Source organism: Oncorhynchus keta, chromosome 11, assembly GCF_023373465.1.
Source record: "Oncorhynchus keta strain PuntledgeMale-10-30-2019 chromosome 11, Oket_V2, whole genome shotgun sequence".
Taxonomy (NCBI): domain Eukaryota; kingdom Metazoa; phylum Chordata; class Actinopteri; order Salmoniformes; family Salmonidae; genus Oncorhynchus; species Oncorhynchus keta.
Window position 1 is genome coordinate 32,177,553 of NC_068431.1, and position 27,726 is coordinate 32,205,278.

Sequence of the window (27,726 nt, forward strand, 5' to 3'; positions counted from 1 at the left end):
AAAGCATTATATGACTGGACGTGCCCACCAAGATAACAATGCATTACATGACTGGACGTGCCCACCCAGATAACAATGCATTATATGACTGGACGTGCCCACCCAGATAACAATGCATTATATGACTGGATGTGCCCACCCAGATAACAATGCATTACATGACTGGATGTGCCCACCCAGATAACAATGCATTACATGACTGGATGTGCCCACCCAGATAACAATGCATTACATGACTGGATGTGCCCACCCAGATAACAATGCATTACATGACTGGACGTGCCCACCAAGATAACAATGATTACATGACTGGAATAACAATGCATTACATGACTGGACGTGCCCACCCAGATAACAAAGCATTACATGACTGGATGTGCCCACCCAGATAACAATGCATTACATGACTGGACGTGCCCACCAGATAACAATGCATTATATGACTGGACGTGCCCACCCAGATAACAATGCATTATATGACTGGACGTGCCCACCAAGATAACAATGCATTACATGACTGGACGTGCCCACCAAGATAACAATGCATTACATGACTGGAACCCAGATAACAAAGCATTACATGACTGGATGTGCCCACCCAGATAACAATGCATTATATGACTGGACGTGCCCACCAAGATAACAATGCATTATATGACTGGATGTGCCCACCAAGATAACAATGCATTATATGATGACTGGATAACAATGCATGCTGGAGCGTGCACCCAGATAACAATGCATTACATGACTGGACGTGCCCACCCAGATAACAATGCATTACATGACTGGACGTGCCCACCCAGATAACAATGCATTACATGACTGGACGTGCCCACCCAGATAACAATGCATTACATGACTGGACGTGCCCACCCAGATAACAATGCATTACATGACTGGATGTGCCCACCCAGATAACAATGCATTATATGACTGGACGTGCCCACCCAGATAACAATGCATTACATGACTGGACGTGCCCACCCAGATAACAATGCATTACATGACTGGATGTGCCCACCCAGATAACAATGCATTACATGACTGGACGTGCCCACCCAGATAACAATGCACTGGATGTGCCAGATAACAATGCATTACATGACTGGACGATAACAATGCATTACATGACTGGACCCACCCAGATAACAATGCATTACATGACTGACTGGATAACAATGTTACATGACTGGGCGTGCACCCAGATAACAATGCATTACATGACTGGACGTGCCCACCCAGATAACAATGCATTACATGACTGGATGTGCCCACCCAGATAACAATGCATTATATGACTGGACGTGCCCACCCAGATAACAATGCATTATATGACTGGACGTGCCCACCCAGATAACAATGCATTATATGACTGGACGTGCCCACCCAGATAACAATGCATTATATGACTGGACGTGCCCACCCAGATAACAATGCATTATATGACTGGATGTGCCCACCCAGATAACAATGCATTATATGACTGGATGCCCACCCAGATAACAATGCATTATATGACTGGATGTGCCCACCCAGATAACAATGCATTATATGACTGGACGTGCCCACCCAGATAACAATGCATTACATGACTGGACGTGCCCACCCAGATAACAATGCATTACATGACTGGATGTGCCCACCCAGATAACAATGCATTATATGACTGGACGTGCCCACCCAGATAACAATGCATTATATGACTGGACGTGCCCACCCAGATAACAATGCATTATATGACTGGACGTGCCCACCCAGATAACAATGCATTACATGACTGGACGTGCCCACCCAGATAACAATGCATTATATGACTGGACGTGCCCACCCAGATAACAATGCATTACATGACTGGACGTGCCCACCCAGATAAGATCTACACATGTTTCAAATTCATTCATGGTGAATAATATGAACTCAGAGTTGTGGGTTCGATGTGTCATTTAATTGCAGGACTGGTTATCAATTAAAACACAAACCACTGCTAATTGCTCCTGTAGTTTTGTATTCATTTTTTAATTCTAATGATTTGTTTGGTAACTGCATGCTTAATAGATTCAGAATACTTAAGATTGCAGCGCAAAAAATTGAGTTTGGACAGTACGGATAAAATGATAATACATGAATGTCACTTCCCAACTATCACAAAGTGCAGTAGGATGCAACAAACCAAACAAAAACAGAAGTACCAAGAAAATAATTACTTGCAATAAAAGTTAGACAACTTCATTTTGGTACACTTATTTTACTAAAAAGAAGTTTACATCAACATTTATCCTTGTTAATACAGTATACTCATTGTTCTCAAAGGAAGTAAAATACATGTTTTCTTTTAAATCTTATTTAAAATATCAACTAGGACTCATCTAACAGTGCTTATTTCAAGATATGTCTCAGGCTTGATAGCAGAAATGTTGGATTTGTACAGCATTGATGGAGATTGCTGGTGCAACAAACTAGCAGTGACAACCTACCTTTGTCAGCCAGCCTGATATGATTGACAAGCTGAACATGCAATGAGGGCATTACACTACAAACATCATCCCATAGATTATAACTGGTGTCATTGGACACTCAGAACAGGCTTGCAATGTAATGACGAAAAAAAAGCAAATGTTCAAAAATGTGTTCCATTTTTCCATAACCCTCATCTCACAGGTTGATGATATCTCTTTAAAGAGTGGTTCAGATTTTACACTGTTGCTGTGATCGTTTCAGTACAGCTCAGCCAACCTTGGCTGTGAATAAGAATAAGCTAAGAAAAAACTTCAAACAGACTCCGTTGCGCAATTCTCTAATTGTACTGGACTGTACAGGCACACGTAATATATTTATTTATAAATAATAGGGGCAAATCTGGCCAAGACTCAGACAGAGGGAGGGCTGTGCTCTCATCTTTGCACATGGAGAGAAAATCTGACAGTGACCATTTACTGGCGGCTTGCAAGCTCAGTCCTCAGCTCCTTGCTTTAACGTTCCCACGCGGTTCTATATACACACAGAGCCCTCCTCCACCACATGCACAAAGCCAGATAGAAACAAAGGAACAATTGAGCAAATAATATTTATAAAATATGTAAATGCAGTTTTTCTTGGAATGCCTCTGGAGAAAAAAAAGAGAGAAATGGAGTCAGTAACAAACCAGACTCTGACCTTTAACCCCTCACTGATAGAGGTCCCAGAATGGTGGCTGTCTGTGGGGTTACTGTGGGCCAGAGGTCTGCTGCTCCCTCCACACCTGCACTTCACCAGATGGATGTACTGCACACTAACATGACACTAGAAGACGTGACTATGGGATCCAGGGGGAGCACCATGTCTCCTCTTCCCTCACGTCTAACTCCATTTCTTCTCCCAGCGGGGGCTGTCCAGTTTTAAAAGGGAGCTGGGTGGTATGGGGGTGGGGGGACTTGCAGTTGAGTCTTTCGCTCCGGACCCCCAAGGGATTAAACGTCAGTGGAAAAGTAGAGTGTGTTCCGCTTCAGCTCAGCGAAGGAGATGGGAGGATGCTGCAGGTAGTACAGCAACACCTGGACCTGAGATGGGGAGAGAGAAATAAGGAGCTTCAGCCTAAAATCAATTGTGTTTCGTTTAAATACCACTAATCATAGTTCTAACCAAAAAAGGACTAGGATATGGCGCATTACATAAAGCCATGTGACTACACATTCTGTACATGACTCAGTATGTGACGAAGCATCTCTCCATGATATCTATCCACTAAACATATGGATATTTAATAAGTCACTGCACAATAGTTGTCGCTGTCTTTACAGTTAATGATGAAATATAGCATTCTATTGTTAGCATTGGGGCCTTTATAGTGATTTACAGTAGTCACTGTTTATATGCGCCCTAGAATAAGTCATTTGTGAACATGAAGTGGTTTCTCTCTCTCTCAGCACCGGGCAGAGCTCCAAGTGGGGCTTCCTAATTATAAATACAGCTGGGAGGCCAGACCTGTCTGACACGGGTAAAACATACACAACCCACTAAGCTACCTTGGAGTACACACACCCACACATATGTATGTAGATTCACACACACACACACACACACACACACACACACACACACACACACACACACACACACACACACACACACACACACACACACACACACAGATGTATGTAGATTCATACACAGATGTATGTAGATTCACACACACTCACTCACTCGCTCGCTTACCTTCTCACAAGCAAATGCACATGCACACACACACAGATGTACGCACCCAAGTCACACTGACCTGCGCCATGACGTCGTGTGACCAGATGTCAGAGGCCAGTGTGATGTGTCCCTTGGTGACCTCTGACTCAGAGGGTCTGAGCAGGGTGGGGCCAAACACTGTGCCCAGGTTGTGGAGGGACATCTTGTTAATGGGCTCCTTGTCAGCAACTCTGGAACACAAAACAGAAAGATAGACCAGTCAGACGACAGCGATCACAGGGACAGATCGGTATTAGTTATTTTTCTAGTCACGCGACATGTTTGCTGGTCTTGCCATGTTACTATGATGACTCATCTTCCCGTAGCAGTGACCGTCAGTGCAGCACAATATGTTTCTTCTACAAGGACCATTGAATTTCTGAACTAAGTTGCCATCAGCTATTGATGTTCTTCATGGGAACTGCAAAGCCATTCATGTCACCAGAGCGTCCAGCGGGAATCCTCAGCGTGTTTATGAGAGCATTCTGTGTACATTCTGCTGACTGACTGCACTGTCTGCACTGATGGATGTTAAAGAGCTGTACTGGGATCAGGCCACCATAATGGTTACATGGCGCAGTAGGGTTGTATTCTGACCCAGCGCTAGCCCTGTAAACTGACCTCAGGCCTGCCCATAGGTAGACATCTGATTAATATCTATGCACCTTCCTGCTTGCCTGCCAAACTCTGACATTCATTTCTATTGCAGCAGCTTCACACACACTGTATAACCCCTCTACTGGGGATACACACCGCTCTAAGCTTTCTTTTCTCATTTTTCAATCTCACTGCAAGGATGAACTGAACACAAACTTCTGGGAGGAGGCGTGAGTGAAGTAATGTGTGACTGAAACTGGCAAGCAGCACTACGCATTAAACTTGGTCTTAGTTCCCCCTAGTTCCTGTTATATAGCTAGAGGAGAATGATATACTCTCTGACTTAACACATTTTTCAGTCTCATTTGTCATTGTAAAATGTGATGAATTAGTGCCTCAGACGGCTGATTGACGACCCTTTAAATGTAGAATGTGTTTGTTTTCTATGACTGTTTTGTATCTCTGCTTTTCATATTGTATTGATGTGTATATTTTTGTAATTACACAGCTGTAAAAGAGACCTTGGTCTCAACATGACTGCCTGTTCAAATAAAAGTGAAATAAAACCATTGTCTGCCCTGCAGTAGGAAACCATAACAAACACATGAACCTGATCTTTTAAAAGTCTGGTGGTGAAAACTATTACTGTACTCAGAGTATGAATAAGTCCCCACACAGGCCATTACTACTGTAGCTGATGACAGATATGGGTCTCCTCCCATCACCCACAAGTGTTTCCTAAGTGTTTCCGCCAATGCTAGTGGTTACCAGTCTGTGGTTGTGCCCTCCTCTACCATGCCCTTCTAATTGAAGGCAGTTTTAACAGGCACCACCATGTCATCACATGTGGTTACACACTGCCTTTCCAGACTGGCACATGATTGGCCAACTGAGACCATCACAGCTATATTCAAAGACAAAATGGCAGTAGAGAAGTCATTTTAGCAGTAGAGTTGTCATTTTAGCAGTAGAGAAGTCATTTTAGCAGTAGAGAAGTCATTTTAGCAGTAGGGTTGTAATTTTAGCAGTAGAAAAGTCATTTTAGCAGTAGGGAAGTCATTTTAGCAGTAGGGTTGTCATTTTAGCAGTAGGGAAGTCATTTTAGCAGTAGGGAAGTCATTTTAGCAGTAGGGAAGTCATTTTAGCAGTATATAAGTCATTTTAGCAGTAGGGATGTCATTTTAGCAGTAGGGAAGTCATTTTAGCAGTAGGGAAGTCATTTTTCATTGACATAAATGCGTCCTTCCATCTGGACCATAACTCCTCAGTCTAGCACCTTAACCTCACCACTAACGGGTTGGCTTAAAAGGGCCAGTGTATACTTGTCATCTCTCCAGGGCCTGGCATTCGTATGCTCTGTTAACCACACAATGTCTGGCCTGAGCACTGATGACATTTCCCTCTGTCCTCTGTCTTATTGGGGCAGTCAGTCAGTGGCTAATGAGCGTTGTGCGGTCACAGTAGCAGGAGCACACCTCATGACCTCAGGCAGAGTGCAGCTGAACGTGAAGCTCTCCAGAACACAGTTTTATAGCAGGCTTAAAGAACCACTCGCACATGTACCGTACTCTGGCCAGAACTTCTCCAATGTACGATCTGTATGTATTAGGCTGCCAGTTAATATGGCCCAACTGTCAACAGTAATGGTTACTAGCCTTTATGGTAGATTATGTGTGTGTGTACCTCTTGAGATGCTCCAGCAGGCTGAGGAAGGTAATGAGGTTAGGGTCAGGCAGAGAGCGCAGCAGGTGCATCATGCAGTTCTCCTTGGCTGCAGGGTCTGACAGAGCTGTAGAGAAGAGGAAGAGGAAGAGAGGGGAAAGAAGAGAAGAACAGAAGAGAATTTAAGAATTACCCCTCTACGGGGGAATATGAACCATCATTTCAATGTTGTGGTCTCAATAAAAACAAGGAATAACTCCCCTATAACTGACTATTTAACCTCACATGGTCTCTCCTATCATTGCTATGCAGACGACACACAATTAATCTTCTCCTTTCCCCCTTCTGATGACCAGGTGGCGAATCACATCTCTGCATGTCTGGCAGACATATCAGTGTGGATGACGGATCACCACCTCAAGCTGAACCTCGGCAAGACGGAGCTGCTCTTCCTCCCGGGGAAGGACTGCCCGTTCCATGATCTCGCCATCACGGTTGACAACTCCATTGTGTCCTCCTCCCAGAGCGCTAAGAACCTTGGCGTGATCCTGGACAACACCCTGTCGTTCTCAACTAACATCAAGGCGGTGGCCCGTTCCTGTAGGTTCATGCTCTACAACATCCGCAGAGTACGACCCTGCCTCACACAGGAAGTGGCGCAGGTCCTAATCCAGGCACTTGTCATCTCCCGTCTGGATTACTGCAACTTGCTGTTGGCTGGGCTCCCTGCCTGTGCCATTAAACCCCTACAACTCATCCAGAATGCCGCAGCCCGTCTGGTGTTCAACCTTCCCAAGTTCTCTCACGTCACCCCGCTCCTCCGCTCTCTCCACTGGCTTCCAGTTGAAGCTCGCATCCGCTACAAGACCATGGTGCTTGCCTACGGAGCTGTGAGGGGAACGGCACCTCAGTACCTCCAGGCTCTGATCAGGCCCTACACCCAAACAAGGGCACTGCGTTCATCCACCTCTGGCCTGCTCGCCTCCCTACCACTGAGGAAGTACAGTTCCCGCTCAGCCCAGTCAAAACTGTTCGCTGCTCTGGCCCCCCAATGGTGGAACAAACTCCCTCACGACGCCAGGACAGCGGAGTCAAACACCACCTTCCGGAGACACCTGAAACCCCACCTCTTTAAGGAATACCTAGGATAGGATAAAATAATCCTTCTCACCCCCCCCTTAAAAGATTTAGATGCACTATTGTAAAGTGGCTGTTCCACTGGATGTCATAAGGTGAATGCACCAATTTGTAAGTCGCTCTGGATAAGAGCGTCTGCTAAATGACTTAAATGTAAATGTAAAATGTAACTATTGAGATGCATCCTAATTGTATTGGTATGGTCTGGGTCAGAGGTCGTACCTATGCCCTCCATGAAGGCTGGGTACAGGCGGTCAGTGAGCAGGGGCTCTGGCAGCTCACGGAAGTACAGCTTCAGAGTCCCTGCAATGGCATTGATGTCCATGTCACTCAACATCACCAGGATGTCTTTGCTATCTGTGGAGGGGAGAGAGGGAGGGGGAGAGAAAACAAAAACACACATGAGCTCAAGGGAAGCGCATCAGCCTCAACCAAACAACTACTTCATTTCCAGACGGATCATTCTGGCTCCAGAGATGACATAACAAGCAACAACACTGTTTAAAACCCAAACCACCAGTGATCTCAGCTCAGTGAGCCATGAACAGAGCAGAGACACAGAAGGGGTTATCTTTGGTTTGGTCTAGGTGCCGTGACAGAGACATGGGTTGCATCCCAAATGGCACCCATTTCCATATACAGTGCACAGCCTGGCTGTAAAGAGCCATAGGGCTCTGGTCAAAAGCAATGAAATATAGAAGTAATAGGGTGCCATTTGGGATGCACCCTGGTACTCCCAGGGAGGACAACACACAGCTGACAGCTGCAGCTCCCCTGTGCTCTTCCTGCCCTTTCCCACAACTCGTTCTGTTAATAGCCAGGCTGAAGACCCTCTGCCATGGGCCTGCTAGCCTGACCACGGCACGCCGTACAACGGAGGATGGAAGGAGAGGAACGACAGGACAGCTCAGGAGGAGACTTGTGTTGATAATGTAGGGCCTGGAGTTATTTCTGATAATGTAACCTGACCAGGAAAAACTCATGGCCCTAGTTATAGCTTATATACACTGAGTATAGCAAGCAATAGGAACACCTTCCTAATATTGAGTTCCAGCCCCCCCCATTTTGCCTTCAGAATAGTCTTAAATCGTTGGGCCATGGACTCTACAATCACATGTTTTGTCTTGCCCTTTGACCCTCTGAATGGGACACATACACAATCCATGTCTCAATTGTCTGAAGGTTTAAAAATCCTTCTTTAACCTGTCTCCTCCCCTTCATCTATACTGATTGAAGTGGATTTAACAGGTGACATCAATAAGGGATCATAGCTTTCACCTGGATTCACCTGGTCAGTCTATGTCATGGAAAGAGCAGGTGTCCTTAATGTTTTCTATACTCAGTTTATAGGCCCAGAGTTATGCCTGGTCAAGTCCCATGGCCAAGACAATCTCCTGGTTCTATTGATTAAGACAGGTGTATTTTACAGTGTTGGTAGTGTGAGTGTTTCTTACTGGTGTCGAATGCTGCTTTGAGGGCCTGGATGTCAGTGGCCACCCCTGAGATCCTGTAGATTCCCACCTCGTCGATCCCCCTCTTTTCCACCTCCTCAATGCACTGACGGACTATGTAAGGCACCTTGGAGCGCTCACGCCTGTTGGGGGACAAACCCAACACACATCAGAATTGATATTACAGCACGGTCCCTTTCAAATAACGTTAATGCTAATCTTAGCAATCAAACAAACTGTACAGAAAGATTATAGAGAGGGGTTTATCCTGAAGTGATGTAGTCTTAACTACACATAGTGACATATAGTGCTCCTTCAGAAAGTATTCACACCCCTTGACTTTTTCCACGTTTTGTTGTTTTGCAAGGTAGGATTAAAATGGATTAAATTCTAAATTCAACCCCAAGTCAACACGTTAGAATCATCTTTGGCAGCGATTCAAGCGCTGTCAAGTTGATTGTTGATCATTGCTAGACAGCCATTTTCAAGTCTTGCCATAGATTTTCAAGCCAAATTAAGTAAAAACTAACCACACCACTCAAGATCATTCATTCATCTAGTCTTCGTAAGCAACTCCAGTGTATATTTGGCCTTATGTTTTAGGTTATTGTTCTGCTCTATTGCGTTTATTTTTATCCTAAAAAACTCCCAAGTCATTGCCAATGACAAGCATATCCATAACATGATGCAGCCACCACCATGCTTGAAAATATGAAAAGTGGTATTCAGTGATGTGTTGAGTAGGATTTGCCCCAAACATAAGGCTTTGTATTCAGGACAAAGTTAAGTTCTAATCCCATTTTTTTTTGCAGTTTTATTTTAATGCGTTATTGCAAACAGGATGCATATTTTGGAATATTTGTATTCTGTACAGGCTTCTTTTCACATGTCATTTAGGTTAGTATTGTGGAGTAACTAACGTTGTTGATCCATCCTCAGTTTTCTCCTACACACCAATTAAACTCTAACCGGCCTCATAGTGAAATTCCTGAGCGATTTCCTTCCTCTCCGGCAACTGAGTCAGGAAAGATGCCTGTATCATTGTAGTGATACACCATGTAAAGTATAATTAATAACATCACCATGCTGAAAGGGATATTCAATGTCTGTTTATAATATATTTTTTAAACGGCATCTAACTATAGGTGCCCTTCTTTGCGAGGCATTGGTCTTTGTGGTTGAATCTGTGTTTGAAATGAACTGCTTGACTGAGGGACCTTACAGATGTGTGGGGTACAAAGATGAGGAAGTCATAAAACAAATCATGTTAAACACTATTATTGCACACATGCAACTTATTATGTGACTTGTTAAGCAAATGTTTACTCCTGAACTTATTTAGCCTTGCTATAACAAAGGGGTTGAATACTTATTGACTCAAGACATTTCAGCTTTTCATTTTTAATACATTTGTAGAAATGTCAGAAAACATAATTCCACTTTGACATTATGGGGTATTTGTGTGTAGGCCAGTGACACAAATTGAAATCGAATTGAATCCATTTTAAATTCAGGCTGTAACACAACAAAATATGTAACAGGTCAAAGGGTGTGAATACTTTCAGAAGGCACTGTAGTTTGTTCATTAGTTTATTATGAGAGAAATCCAACATAGCTTACTTTGTCACAATACTGATTTTGACCCCGAACACCCCACTCTGTTTTTTGGAGGGCGTTCTCTTCAGACTCAAGTCCCGACTAGTAAACTTCATGGAGAACTCCACCTTGATCTGTGGGAGACGATACATACAAAGTGTCAAACAGTCTGCATTATTTTATTTTATTATTTGACAGGGATTATGTACCGTGAACATTGCAGCAGCTTTTAGTGACACAGTTCATCTGCAGTCCCTAATTTAAAATGAGTTTAAAATACACAGCTTCCAAGTGCTTTCTTTTTGATCATTTCACAACATCCAGGAGTTTAAGAAGATCCAGTGGTTAGGTATTACAGCTGTTTAAAAACACCGTTGCAGAGAAATCAGAGTTAGAAATCAGAGTTGGCCAAGCTTGTAAAGATAATATTGCATTGTCTCTGGCAAACTATAACAAGCTACATTATAATATCCACACACTAAGCCCTGACAAGTCATCTTCTATTGATGGGGTTGAATGGGTAAATGACTGACAGGATCAGGAATGGAATTAGGAAATCAAGGGCTGGTTTCCTGGACACAGATGAAGCCTAGTCCTAGATGAAAAAGCATGTTCAGTGGAGATTCAACATTGAAAGAGCTTCTTAGTCCAAGAAAAGGCTTGATCTGGGTCTGGCAAACTGGCCCCAAAGGTTCCTGGTGTCCCTTACCCCATTCATCTCTATGACATCCACGTGCCAGTTCTTGGACTGCACCGTCTGGGGGTCCAGCTGAAATACAAAGAGAAAGAACATGATTAAGTTTCCTTCGTTATATTCTCTGCCCATGCCATAATCGATGCATAACCTCATAGCAGACTGAGAGAAGGTATGACAAGAGCAGAGAGTGTTCAAATCCACGTACAGTATCATGGACACAATCACATGGACCCTCACAGAACACACTCCTTGTATCGTAAATGTACAACTGCACTCTAGCAGAGACACTAAAGCCTTATTTCTGGCATGGTGCCTGTGTGATGTGTTCTTCTTGTGTTAACTTAATCTGACTGTCACTACACCACAGTACCTAGCCAGCTCTCCGAGTACCCAGGGTTCACTGCACTGGATGAATTAGTCTGTTTATTAGGACACAAACATGAAGACGTCCATGTTATGTTAACTTCAACAATGTTTTGTGTTGTACTTGTTCTTCTATAACCACACCCCTGGACCTAGCCAGCTCTGGACTTCTGCCTACCCAGGGTTCACTGCTCTCTCGCTCTCTCTTTCAAGCACCTGTCCCATATGTGTCCCTCCCGTCATGCTCTGGTGAGGTTCTGAAGAGCTCCTTTAAAGTCCAGCCAAGAGAACAAAGAGGCCACGTTACAGTTTGTTTTCCGAGACGAGACTCTCCCTTTCAACATAGGCAGGAGGAGGGGGGCTATTTTCTGACTGCTGCTACGTGGAGAGAAAATAAGACCCCGTTTTCCTTTTGCCTCCTCAATGGAAATTCCCAGACTGGCCTGTCTATATTTAAATAACAAAAAATCCCTGGGAACTTCAGATTCAACTGCAGTTTTTCTTTTCTCCTCCATATAAAATTTACAGGATGCTGACATCTGATAAAGTTAAATGGACTTTGCCCCATGTGTGGATGGAGCAGTGGTGCACGCTGGGTAATGTGTGTGTGTATGTTTAGACTGAGAGGAACCTCTGTAGCCTAGCCAGCCTGAGGGCTCTGTGTGTGTCTGTCCCTACCTAATGACATTGATTATCTCTGCATTAAAACACACAATATTTCCTCTTTCATGCATCATGAAACAGTCCATTCACCACATCGGTCCTCTACTGGGCTAACTAACTAATGTATCACATTTCCCTCCTTTCACTAATGTGAACAAGAATCACATTGATTGCGATTAAAATACACCACACAAGAAAGACCCCTTTTTCAAATCAGTAAATCACAAATATAGGCTAACACACAACAATGAAAGCACTGCTGCTGCCCTTTCTGTTCACTACCATTTTATTGATATTGCTAGTGCCCAGTTTCATCTTGTTCCTGTTAGTTCTTGTAAGCTGAACTGTCATCTGATTGTAGGCCAAGTTCTTTGTAGCTCTGCTGAAATGCTTGTGGGTAGAGACAGGGCAGTGTGTTCTTTAAGAAAGTGAGACAGGGACAGGGGTTGTGTTTTTCTCGTTTACGTATGGCTGTCTCTAGGGGTAAGCAGTGGCCATGAAAATGACTGCCTCACACGCTTCAGCCTGCTCAGTAGCAGAGGCAGAGCTGGGCAGTTTTCTCATGCTGCTTTGGGAGAATAGAGCTCTGATATGATTTTTGATGAGAAGCAAACCCCAGAGACATCCGCCTGAATTTAAAATGGATTACATTTGGATTTTGTGCCACTGATCTACACATAACACAATGTCAGAGTGGAATTTTGTTTTTAGACATTTTTACAAATGAATTAAAAGCTGAAATGTCTTGAGTCAATAAGTATTCAACCCCCTTTGTTATGACAAGCCTAAATACATTCAGGAGTAAAAATATGCCTAACAATTAACATAATAAGTTGCATGTACTCCCTCTGTTTGCAATAATAGTGATTATATGATTTTTGAATGAGTACCCCATCGCTGTACCCCACACATACAATTATTTGTCATTTGAGTAGTGAATTTCAAGCATAGATTCAACCACAAAGACTAGAGAGGTTTTCCAATGCCTCAAGAAGAAGGGCACCAATTGGTAGAGTAGATAAAAAAAGCAGACATTGAATATCCCTTTGAGCATGGTGAAGTTATTGATTACACTTTGGATGGGGTATCAATACACCCAGTTACTACAAAGATACAGGCGTCCTTCCTAACACAAAGCATTATGTTTGGGGAAAATCCGACAACATCCCTGAGTACCACTCTTCATATTTTCAAGAACGGTGGTGGGTGCATCATGTTAAGGTATAAAATAAATGGAATAGAGCTAAGCACAGACAAAATCCTAGAGGAAAACTTGGTTCAGTCTGCTTTCAAACAGACACTGGGAGACAAATTCACCTTAAAGCAGGACAATAACCTAAAAACACAAGGCCAAATATACACTGGAGTTGCTTACCAAGATGACATTGGATGTTTCTGAGTGGCCTAGTTAAAGTTGTTACTTAAACCAGCTTGAAAATCTATGGCAAGACTGTCTAGCAATGATCAACAACCAACTTGACAGAGCTTGAAGAATTTAAATAAAGAATAATGAGCAAATATTTCACGGTGTGCAAAGCTCTTAGAAACTTACCCAAAAAGACTCACAGCTGTAATCGCTGCCAAAGGTGTTTTGACTCAGGGGGTTGAATACTTATCTTAATCAAGCTATTATATTGTTTTTTTTGTCATTCATCTTTAAAAAATGTTAGAATTTTTCTTACACTTTGACCTTTGAGTATTTTTTGTAGATTGTTAAACAAAAATACAATTGTATCCATTTGAGTCCCAATTTGTAACAACTAAATGTCAAAAAGACAAGGTGTGTAAATACTTTCTGAAGGCACTCTATATAAGTCTCAGACAGCTTTTCCACCTAGCTTACACTGAACATGCTGTGATACACACACCGCAGCCACTGACTAGCATAGCAGTTCTACAACAAGGAGCTAATGCCTTTAATACACGGATTCAGTAGCTCCCTGTGTATACCATTACTACCTTCCTAGATGATGTGCTTGTCTGTCTTAAGCCGCATAATTGTTTATTGCTGAGCGAGCGCAAGGCCAACACACTCACTTTCTCGTAACATTACATTAAGCTAGCACTCATAAATGTTTGTATTTAGGGAGTCTAATTACCTAATAAAAAAACGGTTTTGAATCAATTACTCTGACACCTATTACCATTAGGGGAAATTTTGTCAACAGGGTTTGGGATTTTAACAAGGTTGCCCTAATCATGGCTATGGGGTCCTCACTACTGTACTGTAATCCACCCAAATCAATCCCTAAAAACTTAATGCAGTACCTCTCCCCTCTCTCAATTACGGTCTACGGCTCTACGCACTTCTCAATAGACAATTTTTTGTTGTTGTCAAATTGGGTTATACAAATACGAAGAGCCTAACTACTATGTCTGACCCTGTAAAATAACACATTTCACTGCACCTATCTGGTGTATGTGACAATAAAACATATTTATTTTAAAGTTTTATGCAGCTGAGCAGAGCGCAGTCAAGCGCACCCATTTCCCCTCAATCACTCCACCGTTCACCTCTAATACTCTGCTGCTTTATTCAAAACTCCAGGAAGAACTTCTGCCCCAATTTATCAGTTTTCCTTTCCTTGCCTGGGAAGGAGGAGAGACCAAAGTGCCACTGATTCAGTACGGTGCTACACTATATTCTCAACCTATCACAGAGGATGGATAGATGGGGGGGGGGGGGCAAGATAGATAGGTTGCTTTGGAAAGAATGATCTCCCCAACGTGACTTGGGGTTATGCCCATCTGGCAACAGGAGATGAGGAAAAAATAAGTTGTCTTGAGTGAAACCAATCAGAGGGAAGACTATATGAGGTGAAGCATGAACAAAAACATAAAGGGGGCGGGTCCTCAAAGTATTTTTTATTCCAAATCCAAGCGATGAATCACAAAGCCAAATCCTCTCTCTCCAGAGAATCCTTGAAACATATTATTAGCCTGTGTTTGTAGAAGAAAGATAGGCTGGTGAAACACAGGCTGGTGGAAGGATATGGGATATTAAAATCAGTAAATCACAAATATAGGAAATCCTAAACCAAACAATGGTTCCAATGAGGACCTTGTCACTCCTCCAGAGGTCAAAGCCTCCTTTATGCGGCCTAAAACACCGTGACTGATTGGGGAGAGGATCATAATACATGATGTAGGTCAGATGATACTGTAACAATGCATATCCACACTGACTACACTGTACAATCAGCTTTCATGTGGAACAGAACATACTGCATGTAGAAAAACAGAAGACGAAAAACATGAATTCTGAGAGTGTGAGTTCGAGTGGATGAGTAGCAATGAGGTGTGTTCCTTTTAGCCAGCATGATGCTCTGTTTTGTGGGAACACACTGTTCTCTGAGCGACCCCTAGGTTGAGGGCCGACTCTCCTGGTGTGTGTGTGTCTGTTGCAATGCTATTCGAGTGGGCTGGGGACATGGTGATCTGGCTGTGGATCGGGGGGCTCAGCTGGGGAAGTTAGTGGTCCCTCCCTATCTCAACACAGCCAGTACAGAGCACCTGGTTGAGAGACCTAGCTAGACATCACCAGCACACACACACACAGTTAATATGACAAGCGAGAGGGGGAAAGAATTGATACATGGAAAGTCAGTGGATGAGAAGAGAGCCACTCAGGTTACTGTGATGTCAGCTCTCTTCTATGTATAGTGTGGTATAGACCAGTGGACATGTGGCTGACACTTGTTCTAAGTTGCCTCCACTGAGTATACATCAAACATACATGTGCAGAAAGGCAGGCAAAACACACAGTACACACACATACTGTACATAGTGAGAAGCCCTTCTACTGATCCCACTGCTGTTGCCAACGGGGGACAGAGCACAGCACAGGCAGGGTTGAAGTAGTTTGAAAAACAGATGCCGAGGTCCCTCTGGAGATGTTCCTATTCTAAATCCATCTCTTACTGAACTCTCCGCAACCCTCCTGAGGATACTGTGGTATAATGTATCTACAACACAGCCAGTCTCCATCACCATAACCCAGGTACCTGCTTCTCACATAGGACATAAAATGACAGATCTAGATTTTGGTCAAAGACATTGGTTTATGGATGACGCATGTAAAAAAATAAACTGTCATGGCTTCCGTTCTGAGGAAGGAATACAACCTCTAGGATGTGGAACTTCAAAGCACTGGAAGTTATCAAAACATGGCAATATAGTATGTGAACAATGCATCAGGGAAGAAAAGTGTGAACTCTGATTACACAGACGCTTGCCAAAATCTTTAATTAATCCCATTGTTAGATTAACAGGGAATTATTTTTTAAAGGCAGAACTTAATTATGATGAAGTATGAACTTTTGATATGGCAAATTCATTAATTCCTCTTAATATTTCCTTTGTGCTTTGCTACTTTCCTTGTACCTCTCACTTTCTGTTCACTGGGAGATTACATTTAAATATTCATTCTGTGACTGACTGTTCTGTTTTAAATGAACAATAAGCAGCAATGTTCCCATCCGGTTTAATTAGAAACTAACTAGCTCAACTGCATGGGCAGTGGCTTTCATTTAATTAAAAACAGCAACCTGGGATTGTTTTTTTATTTATTAAGACCTCTACAAACAAGAGCATCATTCTTTTTTCTGCTGACAGATTAATATTACTGGCCTGATGATTGTAACAAAAACAAAGCCATATGAGTTGACAATATTTTGAATCTAAATTTAGCTGCAGATGAACGTAAGAGTGAATATACATAACATAGCTATGTAAAATGTTTACATCATTCTACTTATTAATAATATGACACTTTGGTAAACAGCTGCTGATGTCATTATACACAAGTGAAATGTAAGGCCTTTTGACTCTGTTGTCATGAACTTCCTGACAAGACTTCCTGGTTTGAGCCTAACCAGCACGCGTTCTCAGCAGGCAGAGAGTTATGGTTGGCCAAGGACCAGCCCAAGCATCCTATCACAACCCCTAAGGGCAACATGTCTCAGGCATACAGTATAAGATCCAACTTCATAAACATCATGCAACATAAAGGCATCTGCTTTAAGACAAGGCTAACACAACAGCATGTTCCTGCCTACAGCGACACTGATGATTTACAGGTAGTACAGGAGAGGGTGACCTCTCTGATAATCACCAGCAGGGACACTACTGTTCTCACAGTTCTGTACACAACAGCATGTTCCTGCCTACAGCGACACTGATGATTTACAGGTAGTACAGGAGAGGGTGACCTCTCTGATAATCACCAGCAGGGACACTACTGGTCTCACAGTTCTGTACACAACAGCATGTTCCTGCCTACAGCGACACTGATGATTTACAGGTAGTACAGGAGAGGGTGACCTCTCTGATAATCACCAGCAGGGACATGACTGGTCTCACAGTTCTGTACACAACAGCATGTTCCTGCCTACAGCGACACTGATGATTTACAGGTAGTACAGGAGAGGGTGACCTCTCTGATAATCACCAGCAGGGACACTACTGTTCTCACAGTTCTGTACACAACAGCATGTTCCTGCCTACAGCGACACTGATGATTTACAGGTAGTACAGGAGAGGGTGACCTCTCTGATAATCACCAGCAGGGACACTACTGGTCTCACAGTTCTGTACACTACAGCATGTGGTCCCATGCAGGCCAGCCTCACAGTAGCCTGGACAAAAAGGACAGAGAGGAAGAGAAAGAGACAGAAAGTCAGAGCGAAAGGGAGAAAGAGAGTATGTTGAGTCCTTGGGCTTCCTTATGTCAAACCCCAGAATAAAATACATGTAAGCAGATGACTTCCAATGATAAGTTGTGGTAACAGCCTATCTGTTTTATCTTCTGTTAACTCAATCATATGTAGAAGGGGTTTCCAATCGCATTATCAAACACATTATCAATCCCTTGATGACCTTCTTTTGGTCTTGGATGGAAAGTTTGAATTTTTTATTAGTCCATAATGTAGCTGTAATTAGAGTATTTACAGTGATAATATGGGTCATCCAAAAAAGTGCTTGTATAGGTCATTTATAGGCAGGTAGATAAACAGCATTTGGAAACACCATTGATACCGTATGAGAGGGTCTTTTGTTTCCCTTTCATTCCTCTAGTCCAGCCGAATGCTACCACTCTTTGTGTAGGTACAGTAGCAGGGGTTGGAACCGGTTCAAGGAACAGAACCGAGGAGCGGAAACAGAACCGGGAACGAAAGTTCTCTCTGGTGTTCCGGAACAGAACCGTAATTTTAAATTCTTGAGAACCGGTTTCTAATGCCTCTGTTGATTTCATGTGTTAAAAAAATGAATGAAAAGGAACTTTATAAACCATTACTTTTTTGGTTCGAACCAGTTCGGAACTTTATTATACAGAACTTTATTAGAAAAATAGTGGTTCTGTTTGGAACGATTGGGAAATCCTTTTGGTAGATGGGGGTGAAATGCTGGATCCCCCTGTAGTGACAGTCAGATTTATGACTGGCATTTTAAGGCCCTTCAAAGAGGCAAGTGTGATGAAACAGTAACATGTCATCTACACTAATCAGTATACTGAAATGGAACACCACCCTTTTATGTGTTGAGAAATATATTTAGGGATTGGGAGAATTATACTTTATTTTCTGTCATACCCAAATGAGCAGAAAACTGCTTTTGTTCTGGTTTTAAGGCATTTGTTTTTCATGATTATTTAATGGGACTTCTAGGGATACTGTAACTGACGCCCACCAAGGTGTAAAACACAATAACACGGCAAAATGGAAATCAGTATAGGAGACGACATAGGTTCAGAACAAATGTAACAGAAAACATCATGATCATGGTTTTAAAAGAGTATAATATCTGATTCGGCCTCAGCCAGCCTTCTCTCAGCCAGCCTTCTCTCCACACCCACTCTCTTTCCTTCCTCTTCCTCTTCCACACCCACCCACACTCTTTCCTTCCTCTTCCACACCCACCCTCCCTTTCCTTCCTCTTCCACACCCACCCTCTCTTCCCTTCCGCTTCCACACCCACTCTCTCTTTCCTTCCTCTTCCTCTTCCACACCCACTCTCTCTTTCCTTCCTCTCCCTCTTCCACACCCACCCACCCTCTTTCCTTCCTCTTCCTCTTCCACACCCACCCTCTCTTTCCTTCCTCTTCCACACCCACTCTTTCCTTCCTCTCCCTCTTCCACACCCACCCTCTCTTTCCTTCCTCTTCCTCTTCCACACCCACTCTCTCTTTCCTTCCTCTTCCTCTTCCACACCCACTCTCTTTCCTTCCTCTCCCTCTTCCACACCCACCCTCTCTTTCCTCCCTCTTCCACACCCACCCTCGCTTTCCTTCCTCTCCCTCTTCCACACCCACCCTCTCTTTCCTTCCTCTCCCTCTTCCACACCCACCCTCTCTTTCCTTCCTCTCCCTCTTCCACACCCACCCTCTCTTTCCTTCCTCTTCCACACCCACCCTCTCTTTCCTTCCTCTCCCACACCCACTCTCTTTCCTTCCTCTCCCTCTTCCACACCCACCCTCTCTTTCCTTCCTCTTCCACACCCACTCTCTCTTTCCTTCCTCTTCCACACCCACCCTCTCTTTCCTTCCTCTTCCACACCCACCCTCTCTTTCCTTCCTCTTCCTCTTCCACTTCCACACCCACTCTCTTTCCTTCGTCTCCGTCTTAGCATCCTTTGACAGCATGAGAGTGGTATAGCAGAAATGTCAGGGATACTATAATCCCTCCAGTTCAATGCCTGATTCTCTGTGCTGCTGTAGGATGAATATGGTGGGGAATAATTCAGACCCAGTCGGGTTTGGATCCGGACCAGACAGAGTTCATTCATAGACCTGACGTTTATTCAGACTCAACCATCAAAGACTCACTCAACATGAATGAATGAGACCAGATAACTGTGTGAAAGTATGCTTCTATGGGAGGATGTGTATGTGAGAGAGAGACGAGAGATGAACATGAAAGTGCATGATCAAGTGTGTGAAAATATGTGCAAGTGTGAGAGTAGGCATGTGTGTGTGTGAAGGTGTGTACTATACTGTGATTATGAAAGAGGTACAGAGAGTCAATATGGCTCTGTGTGTAAACTGAGTATCAGTGTATATAGGAAACTAACATTGTGAGTGTGCAGCACTGAACAAACCAATTGTCTATGTCATTTAAATAGAAGAAGCAAAACAGCCCAAACAGATAAGACTGTCCTCTCTCCCAGATTAAGCCAGAAGTGTGGGAGGACTCAGCCAGGGCTGTGGATAGGTCTGGGATCAGCTGAGATCAATGGGGGTAAAGCTGGGGGGATTTCTGCCTGTAATCCAGGTCTGCAGTGTCAGGCGAGACCAGCAGAGAGATAGACCTGTCAACTCCAGCCACCAGCAGCAGGAGGGTCTTTATTGACCTGTCTATAGATCTGGTATTCACAATAAGCTGCTCAGGGTTAATTATATTGCTTCCACATTTTGCCAGAGAAGCGCAATCTATTGAAATTATTTCATCAAATGTAAATGTGTGTCCCCCCCTTCATCTATTCTGATTGAAGTGGATTTAACAAGTCACATCAATAAGGGATCACAGCTTTCATCTGGATTCACCTGGTCAGTCTGTCAAGGAAAGAGCATAATGATCCTAATGCTTTGTACTCAGTGTATGACGCAGTATAGTGGCTAATGGATACCAGCATACTGATATCAAACTGCCATATATTAACTGCCTCTGTAAAATATGTGTGCTGCACATCTGCACAGGGGATAAAAACAGTATTTACTAAAAATAACCTCTTTCTTCTTCCTCTCACACATGAGTCCTGACCTAGAACCTGAAGCTAAGGTCTGCGTGCGTGCGTGTTCCCCAGACAGAGGAGTCAGTCAAACTTGAAAGAGTAGTGAACTGCACCATGCGTCTCCACAACGTGTCATTGAGATGACAGTAATTAACCTGTCGGATCAGTAATTAGTCTCTCCCCGGGTTACCATGTACCCTGCTGAAAGGATTGTGGGTCATAATTAAGCTCTACCAACAACACTCTGGCCTTAGATCAGTGTCTCAGGGTAATTCCTCTACAGGACAGCAGAGGGAGCAGTCTCACACTCTCAGCTACACCAAAACACCTCTGATTACCTTAACAGATCAGCAACCACACAGACAGAGGTATATCACCATTCAGCTTCACTGGCTTTACACTGAGGAGAGAGCTTGGAAAGATCAGAGTGGTAGATGTGGAAGGAGGATGAGAGGGTGAGAAAGTGAAAAGGGGAGGGGGAGGGTGTAGGCGAGTAATGGTCAAGGCTGTGAATTCAATTTACTGTAGCATCTCACACATACACAGTACTCAGGGCAATGAGACAGTTACTGCAGTTCCGCACCAACAGTACATTATACAAGTAAATGATCTCCTCTACCTAAATCTTTCATTTCTATACCAGTGTCATCTAACAACATCAGCACAGAGCATGGAGGCTTTAGCTGGAGTAGCAGTACCAGTTACAGGTGTATATTTCACCACAGTGAATACAAGTACAGAGAGAAAGGGATGAAAACAAACACACACAGGAAAGAGAGAGTAAAAAGATGAACACAATGACAGAGGGACAACCGTGACTTAGCTGATCAAGAGAAAGAAAAGAAAAAGGAAAAAGGGGACCTTTTGTCTGAGGAGCTTGCTGCGTACACGACCCCATAGCTTTGCCCCGGTGTTGGTGTGCCTCTTGATAGCTGAGGAGGGGGTTTGAGGCTGCTGAAGCTGCTGCTGGTTGTTCTGCTGGTCATCCTCCACACAGCACTGCTGCTCCAGCCGCTCACACACGGTGTTCAGGTTCACATCTGACACCAGGATTTCCGTCATCCTACCTGAGGCGTCGGCCCACGGGGTTATAATATGAACTAACTAGGAACAAAATCCCCAAGGTAGCCGCTGTCCAGAAAAACCTCACGTCAAAGATCAACACCAAATACCAAGGTTGGGATTCTCTTTTAAATGTGGAGACTAGAAAAGTGTCTCTCAGTTGATGTTCATTTGGAAACTAAGATGAATAAAATAAGGTGAAAATTGAAGTTAAGGTAGATAAGGAAGGCACAAAGTTTGAGAGGCAGCTTCAGTCTGTGAGAACAGAGAATCCTGATCCTGACATGGTTTTCATTCTTCTAAAGCCGGAGAATTCCACACTGGTTCCTCTCTGGGATGTCAAGCTAATTCCACACTGTGCTGCTGCCAGCATCTCCACAGCTCACAATCTGATTTCCAGTAATGCAAGCAGAGAGAGGGAGAGGTGGAGCGAGAGGAGGGAGAGGAGGGAAGCAGAGAGACTGGGAGGGAGGGTGAAGCAGGAGGAGGGGGAGGTGGAGCGAGAGAGAGAAAGGGGAGGGAAGCAGAGAGACTGGGAGGGAGGGTGATGCAGGAGGAGGGGGAGTGAATGAGCTGCTGCTGTTACAACCTATTTCTGTTTCTCCAGATGTGAGAACACACCTCCAAATAACAGAGAGAAGGAGAGCGAGAGAGATGACAAACCCTGCTCTGTGCCTTTCCTCATAGCCTTCATGCCTCTCATCCTTTCCCATAATTGGTAACCAATTGAGGAAGTGCGTAAAAAAGGAATAAGGAAGGTGAAGAAGAGAAGGAGAGAGAGAAGAGGGAGATGCGACCTCTAACAGGGTGATTTAGATCCCATCAGAAACAACCATATGTCCACAACATATAACGGAACCTCAAAAGAACAAACTCTCCACAAATCAGTTTAACAAGGGTGGGGGAAAAAAAGAGGCTAAATCATTTTAGCACCAAACACGGACACCTTCTCGTATCGTGACAAGAAGCACGTTTTTGTACTCTAAACCTTCCACCCCCCTCGCTCCCGCTCTCTCCTCACCCTCTCTCTTCCCCTTTCTGTCCTTCTCTTTCTCCCTCTGTCGTCCTGTGTGCCTGTTGCCATGCGTTTTCTCTAGATGACTTCTTCTCCACGCTTCCACACTCCACTGAGTCCTCCGTCCATTATGTGTGTGTGGGCTTCCACACTCCACGGAGTCCTCCGTCCATTATGTGTGTGTGGGCTTCCACACTCCACTGAGTCCTCCGTCCATTATGTGTGTGTGGGCTTCCACACTCCACTGAGTCCTCCGTCCATTATGTGTGTGTGGGCTTCCACACTCCACTGAGTCCTCCGTCCATTATGTGTGTGTGGGCTTCCACACTCCACTGAGTCCTCCGTCCATTATGTGTGTGTGGGCTTCCACACTCCACTGAGTCCTCCGTCCATTATGTGTGTGTGGGCTTCCACACTCCACTGAGTCCTCCGTCCATTATGTGTGTGTGGGCTTCCACACTCCACTGAGTCCTCCGTCCATTATGTGTGTGTGGGCTTCCTCACTCCTCTGAGTCCTCCGTCCATTATGTGTGTGTGGGCTTCCACACTCCTCTGAGTCCTCCGTCCATTATGTGTGTGTGTGTGCGTGTCTGTTCCCAACCGGGGTGTGTGCATGCATATCCATGTGTGCTTGTGTGCATGTCTGTACTCCAACCACTCTCCCCTGCCTCCCCACACCCCCGCTCTCTCACCAGCCCAGAGGTCCCAGAGGACAGACACAGGACGAATTGACCCCCAGCGGTTCCACTACGCTGGTTAACCCCTTACACACCACCTCCCTCAGCCATCCATCCACACACATCAGGATATAACTCATATCTATCCACCCTCTCTGGAGACCACCAGAGTGAATCAGTCCAAAAAGCAAGTTCTGCAGCCTCTAGTTTTGTCTTGTCTGATTATTGTCCAGCCATGTGCTCAGGTGCTACAAAGAAAGACCTAGAAAAACTGCAGCAGGCCCAGAACACAATGGCACATCTTGCTCTTCATTGTAATCAGAGGGCTAATATCAATACTATGCATTCTAGTATCTCTTAGCTAAGAGTTGAGGAGAGACTGAATGCAGCACTTCTTATTTTTATAAGAAACATTGTGTTAAATTTCAAATAGTTTGCATAGTCAACTTGCACACAGCTCTGACACACACCCACCCACCAGACATGCCACCAGGGGTCTTTTCACAGTCCCCAAATCCAGAACAAATTCAAGAAGACGTCCAGTATTATATAGAGTCATTATTGCATGGTCTCATGAATAACAAACCTGTTTTTAAAAAATAGATAAAGCAACACCTCAGTACAATGCCTCTCCCCTATTTGACCTAGATATTGTGTGTATGTATTGATATGTAGGCTCTGTGTGCCATTTTTAAATGTACGTAGTTCTGTCCTTGAGCTGTTCTTGTTTATTAATGTTCTGTATTATGTCATGTTTCATGTTCTGTTTGGACCCCAGGAAGTAGATGCTGCTTTCACAAACAGCTAATGGGGATCCTAATAAAATAGCAATACCAGGAGGAGTAGGGAATAGTACATTGTATAATGGGTGTATCAATCTGGGAAGGGATGTCCAAGCCATGCTTGTCATATTCCATCTTGGTTCATGTTCATTTCTGAGGGAGAAAAGGAAAAAGTCAGAAGGCTGCATTACACTCAGACAGACTGTCTCCTCTCCTGAACAGTAGCTAGGATTTAGTCTATGGTCAGACTCCCTACCTGCTCTGAGGTAGACTGATACCTTCAGATAGCAGCACTATGAGTCATGGGAGGGGAGCACAGAGAGGGAACGGGGGCAGATAAACATGCAGTATCACCCACGAAAGGAGGAACGCATGCATTGATTGCAGACACATACAGTAGGGCCCCTTATATCTCACTGGTGGACCACGTTCCGGACCCAGAACAGGGTCAATAAGGACCGCGGTTCCCGACTACAAAACAAAAAATAGTTTTGGGGCCTCCCGAGTGGCGCAGCGGTCTAGAGGCGCCACTACAGAACCGGGTTCGATCCCTGGCTGTATCACAATCTGCCGTGATTGGGAGTCCCATAGGGTGGCGCACAATTAGCCCAGCATCATCCGGGTTAGGAGAGAGTTTGGCTGGGGGGGGGCTTTTCTTGGCTCATCGCGCTCTAGCAACTCCTTGTGGCGGGCCGGGCGCCTGCAGGCTGACCTCGGTCGTCAGTTGAACCGACACATTGGTGCGTCTGGCTTCTGGGTTAAGTGGGCGGATGTTAAGACGCGCAGTTTGTCGGGTCATGTTTTGGAGGACGCATGACTCGACCTTCGCCTCCCGAGCTCATTGTGAAGTTGCAGCGATGGGACAAGACTGTAACTACCAATTGGATATCACAAAACTACGGAGAAAAGGGAGTAAAAAGTACAAATATAAATTAGCATGACATGAGCTGAATTAAATGTAAAATGCATTGAAAATGAAAAGCTTGGTATACTCTCAGGGCTCCATTGACATTTCACAGATACACATGTTTTTGTGAGAAATCTTCTAAAAAGAAGACATTTCCAATTAATATGAAAGTGTATAATAAAACCTGAAAATACTCCATGTCATGTCTGAAAATCAATATCCATCTTACCTCTGTTTTATGTTCTGCAGAAACGAGAAGAAAGATGAGGAATTCAACAGGAAAGTGAGCCTATCAGGTAGCCAGTAGCCTTAAAGGGATACTTTGGAATTTTGGCAATGAGGCCTTTTATCTCCTTCTGCAGAGTCAGATTAACTACTATCATGCTGGCAGATACTCAGACTTCCAGTCATTGCACAAACGCTAATTAGCATTGGCTCGCGAAACTACCTCTAACTTGTTACATACTGGACACAGACATAAAGATGGTTTCCGAAGTTCATCTGACTCTGGGGAAGTAGATAAAAGGCCTCATTGCCATAATCTCAAAGTAATCTTTTAATTCTTGCACAGAATCCAGCCTAGCTGACCCTATGCTTTCTTTCTCTGGCCTCCATTGATTTAGTCACCCTTATTCTAGCCATGCTACAAGGGTAGAAAATACAATCACTTTTAATCAGATTATGTTAGAGACATAAGGTTTGGGCCATTGATTTTCATAGAGCATTATCTACACAGTGAACATGTTATTTTACCCATTGGTCAAAAGATACATTTTTGATTGGAAGCCAATCTAAATAGTCTCTTCCCACAGCCACTATGTCTACAGACCTATCAGTTTGGCCGAAGCGAGACTAAATCAAAACAACAAAGTGGAACCTAAGTCAAAAGCTAGGGACAAGGTAAGCCAACTACTCCGTTCAGTACAGTAGTCGGTCACTGATGATTCCATTCAAACACATGTTCTCTCAACAACACTTATCACAAGTTAAACAAAGCCTGTCAGTGTTGTCAGCCTTCAGCCTTGCCTCAGAGAGGAATGGACTATATGATGTCATACCTGACTGTAACAGAGCATGGAGGGTTACGTGAATGACATCTGGTAATGATGATAATAACACTGCAGCAGCATACCACCCTGCATCCCACTGCTGGCTTGCTTCTGAAACTAAGCAAGGTCGGTCTTGGTTGGTCCCTGGATGGGAAACCAGATGTTGTTGGAAGTGGTGTTGGAGGGCCAGTAGAAGGCACCCTTTCCTCTGGTCTAAAAACATTTCCAACGCGCCAGGGCAGTGATAGGAGACATTGCCCTGTGTAGGGTGCAGTCATTCGGATGGGACATTAAACGGTGTCCTGACTCTCTGTGGTCACTAAAGATGCCATGATACCTATCATGGGGCGTCAGGTAGCCCAGTGGTTAGAGCGTTGGACTAGTAACTAAAAGGTTGCAAGATCAAATCTCCGAGCTGACAAGGTGAAAATCTGTCGTTCTGCCCCTGAACAAGGCACTGTTCCTATGCTGTCATTGAAAATAAGAATTTGTTCTTACCTGACTTGCCTAGTTAAATAAAGGTCAAAAAGTTAAATAAAAAATAAGAGTAGGGGCGTTAACTCTGGTGTCCTGGCTAATGGTAAAATAAAAAAACACGAGATATGAGACAGCACCCTTAACTGTGAGTGTGTGTTAGGTATATTCGTGCTAAGGGTGAATGGCAGTTAGTCACTGGCTGTCTGCTGCTTTCAATCAGGGGTTTGACCATAGTGGTAAGAACTCAGCCATGCAGGGTATTTTTTTAACTCAGGATTGTAAGCATGAGACATGTACACAGTATTGTGTGTCACATCTGGGAAACTGCTTTTGTTTTTAATGACAAATGGAGTCTGAGTCACTCATTTTTAGGGGCAGACAACTATGGCACAGCACTGCAAGTAGCAGAGAAACAACTCCTCAGCGACATCGCTAGCTAGGGTTTCACTGTATATTCAGTTAAAACAAGTCACCGAATCATTCACCATATTCAGCATGTGTAGGCACAAAGATAAATAACAAATGGGTATGACCTGAATCCAACATTGTTGCAACTAACCACTTCCGCCTACTGTGAATTAAATGGCAATGGGCCTTTAAAAAAATATTTGCCAGTTCTAGAAGGAAGTCTCCACTTCAGTCAACTGGA

At 44.0% G+C, this 27,726-nt stretch overlaps 1 protein-coding gene across 5 annotated transcripts in view; it reads right to left on the reverse strand.

Annotated features, from left to right (window-relative positions):
- Window positions 1-1,926: 1,926 nt before the first annotated feature.
- LOC118390706 (active breakpoint cluster region-related protein-like) overlaps window positions 1,927-27,726 on the reverse strand; it is a 315,098-nt gene continuing 289,298 nt past the window's right edge. For 2 of the 5 annotated variants that reach the window (XM_052456994.1, XM_052456996.1), the window contains exons 17-23: window positions 11,368-11,427; window positions 10,683-10,792; window positions 9,066-9,205; window positions 7,834-7,968; window positions 6,496-6,601; window positions 4,241-4,406; window positions 1,927-3,539 (exon numbers count right to left, since the gene is read on the reverse strand). In XM_052456994.1, the coding sequence (XP_052312954.1) occupies window positions 3,450-3,539; window positions 4,241-4,406; window positions 6,496-6,601; window positions 7,834-7,968; window positions 9,066-9,205; window positions 10,683-10,792; window positions 11,368-11,427 (807 nt within the window). In that variant the 3' untranslated portion in view covers window positions 1,927-3,449. Of the gene's footprint in view, window positions 3,540-4,240; window positions 4,407-6,495; window positions 6,602-7,833; window positions 7,969-9,065; window positions 9,206-10,682; window positions 10,793-11,367; window positions 11,428-21,969; window positions 22,573-27,726 lie in introns of those variants that run through there. The other 3 variants (XM_052456995.1, XM_052456997.1, XM_052456998.1) reach the window with 2 other exon arrangements.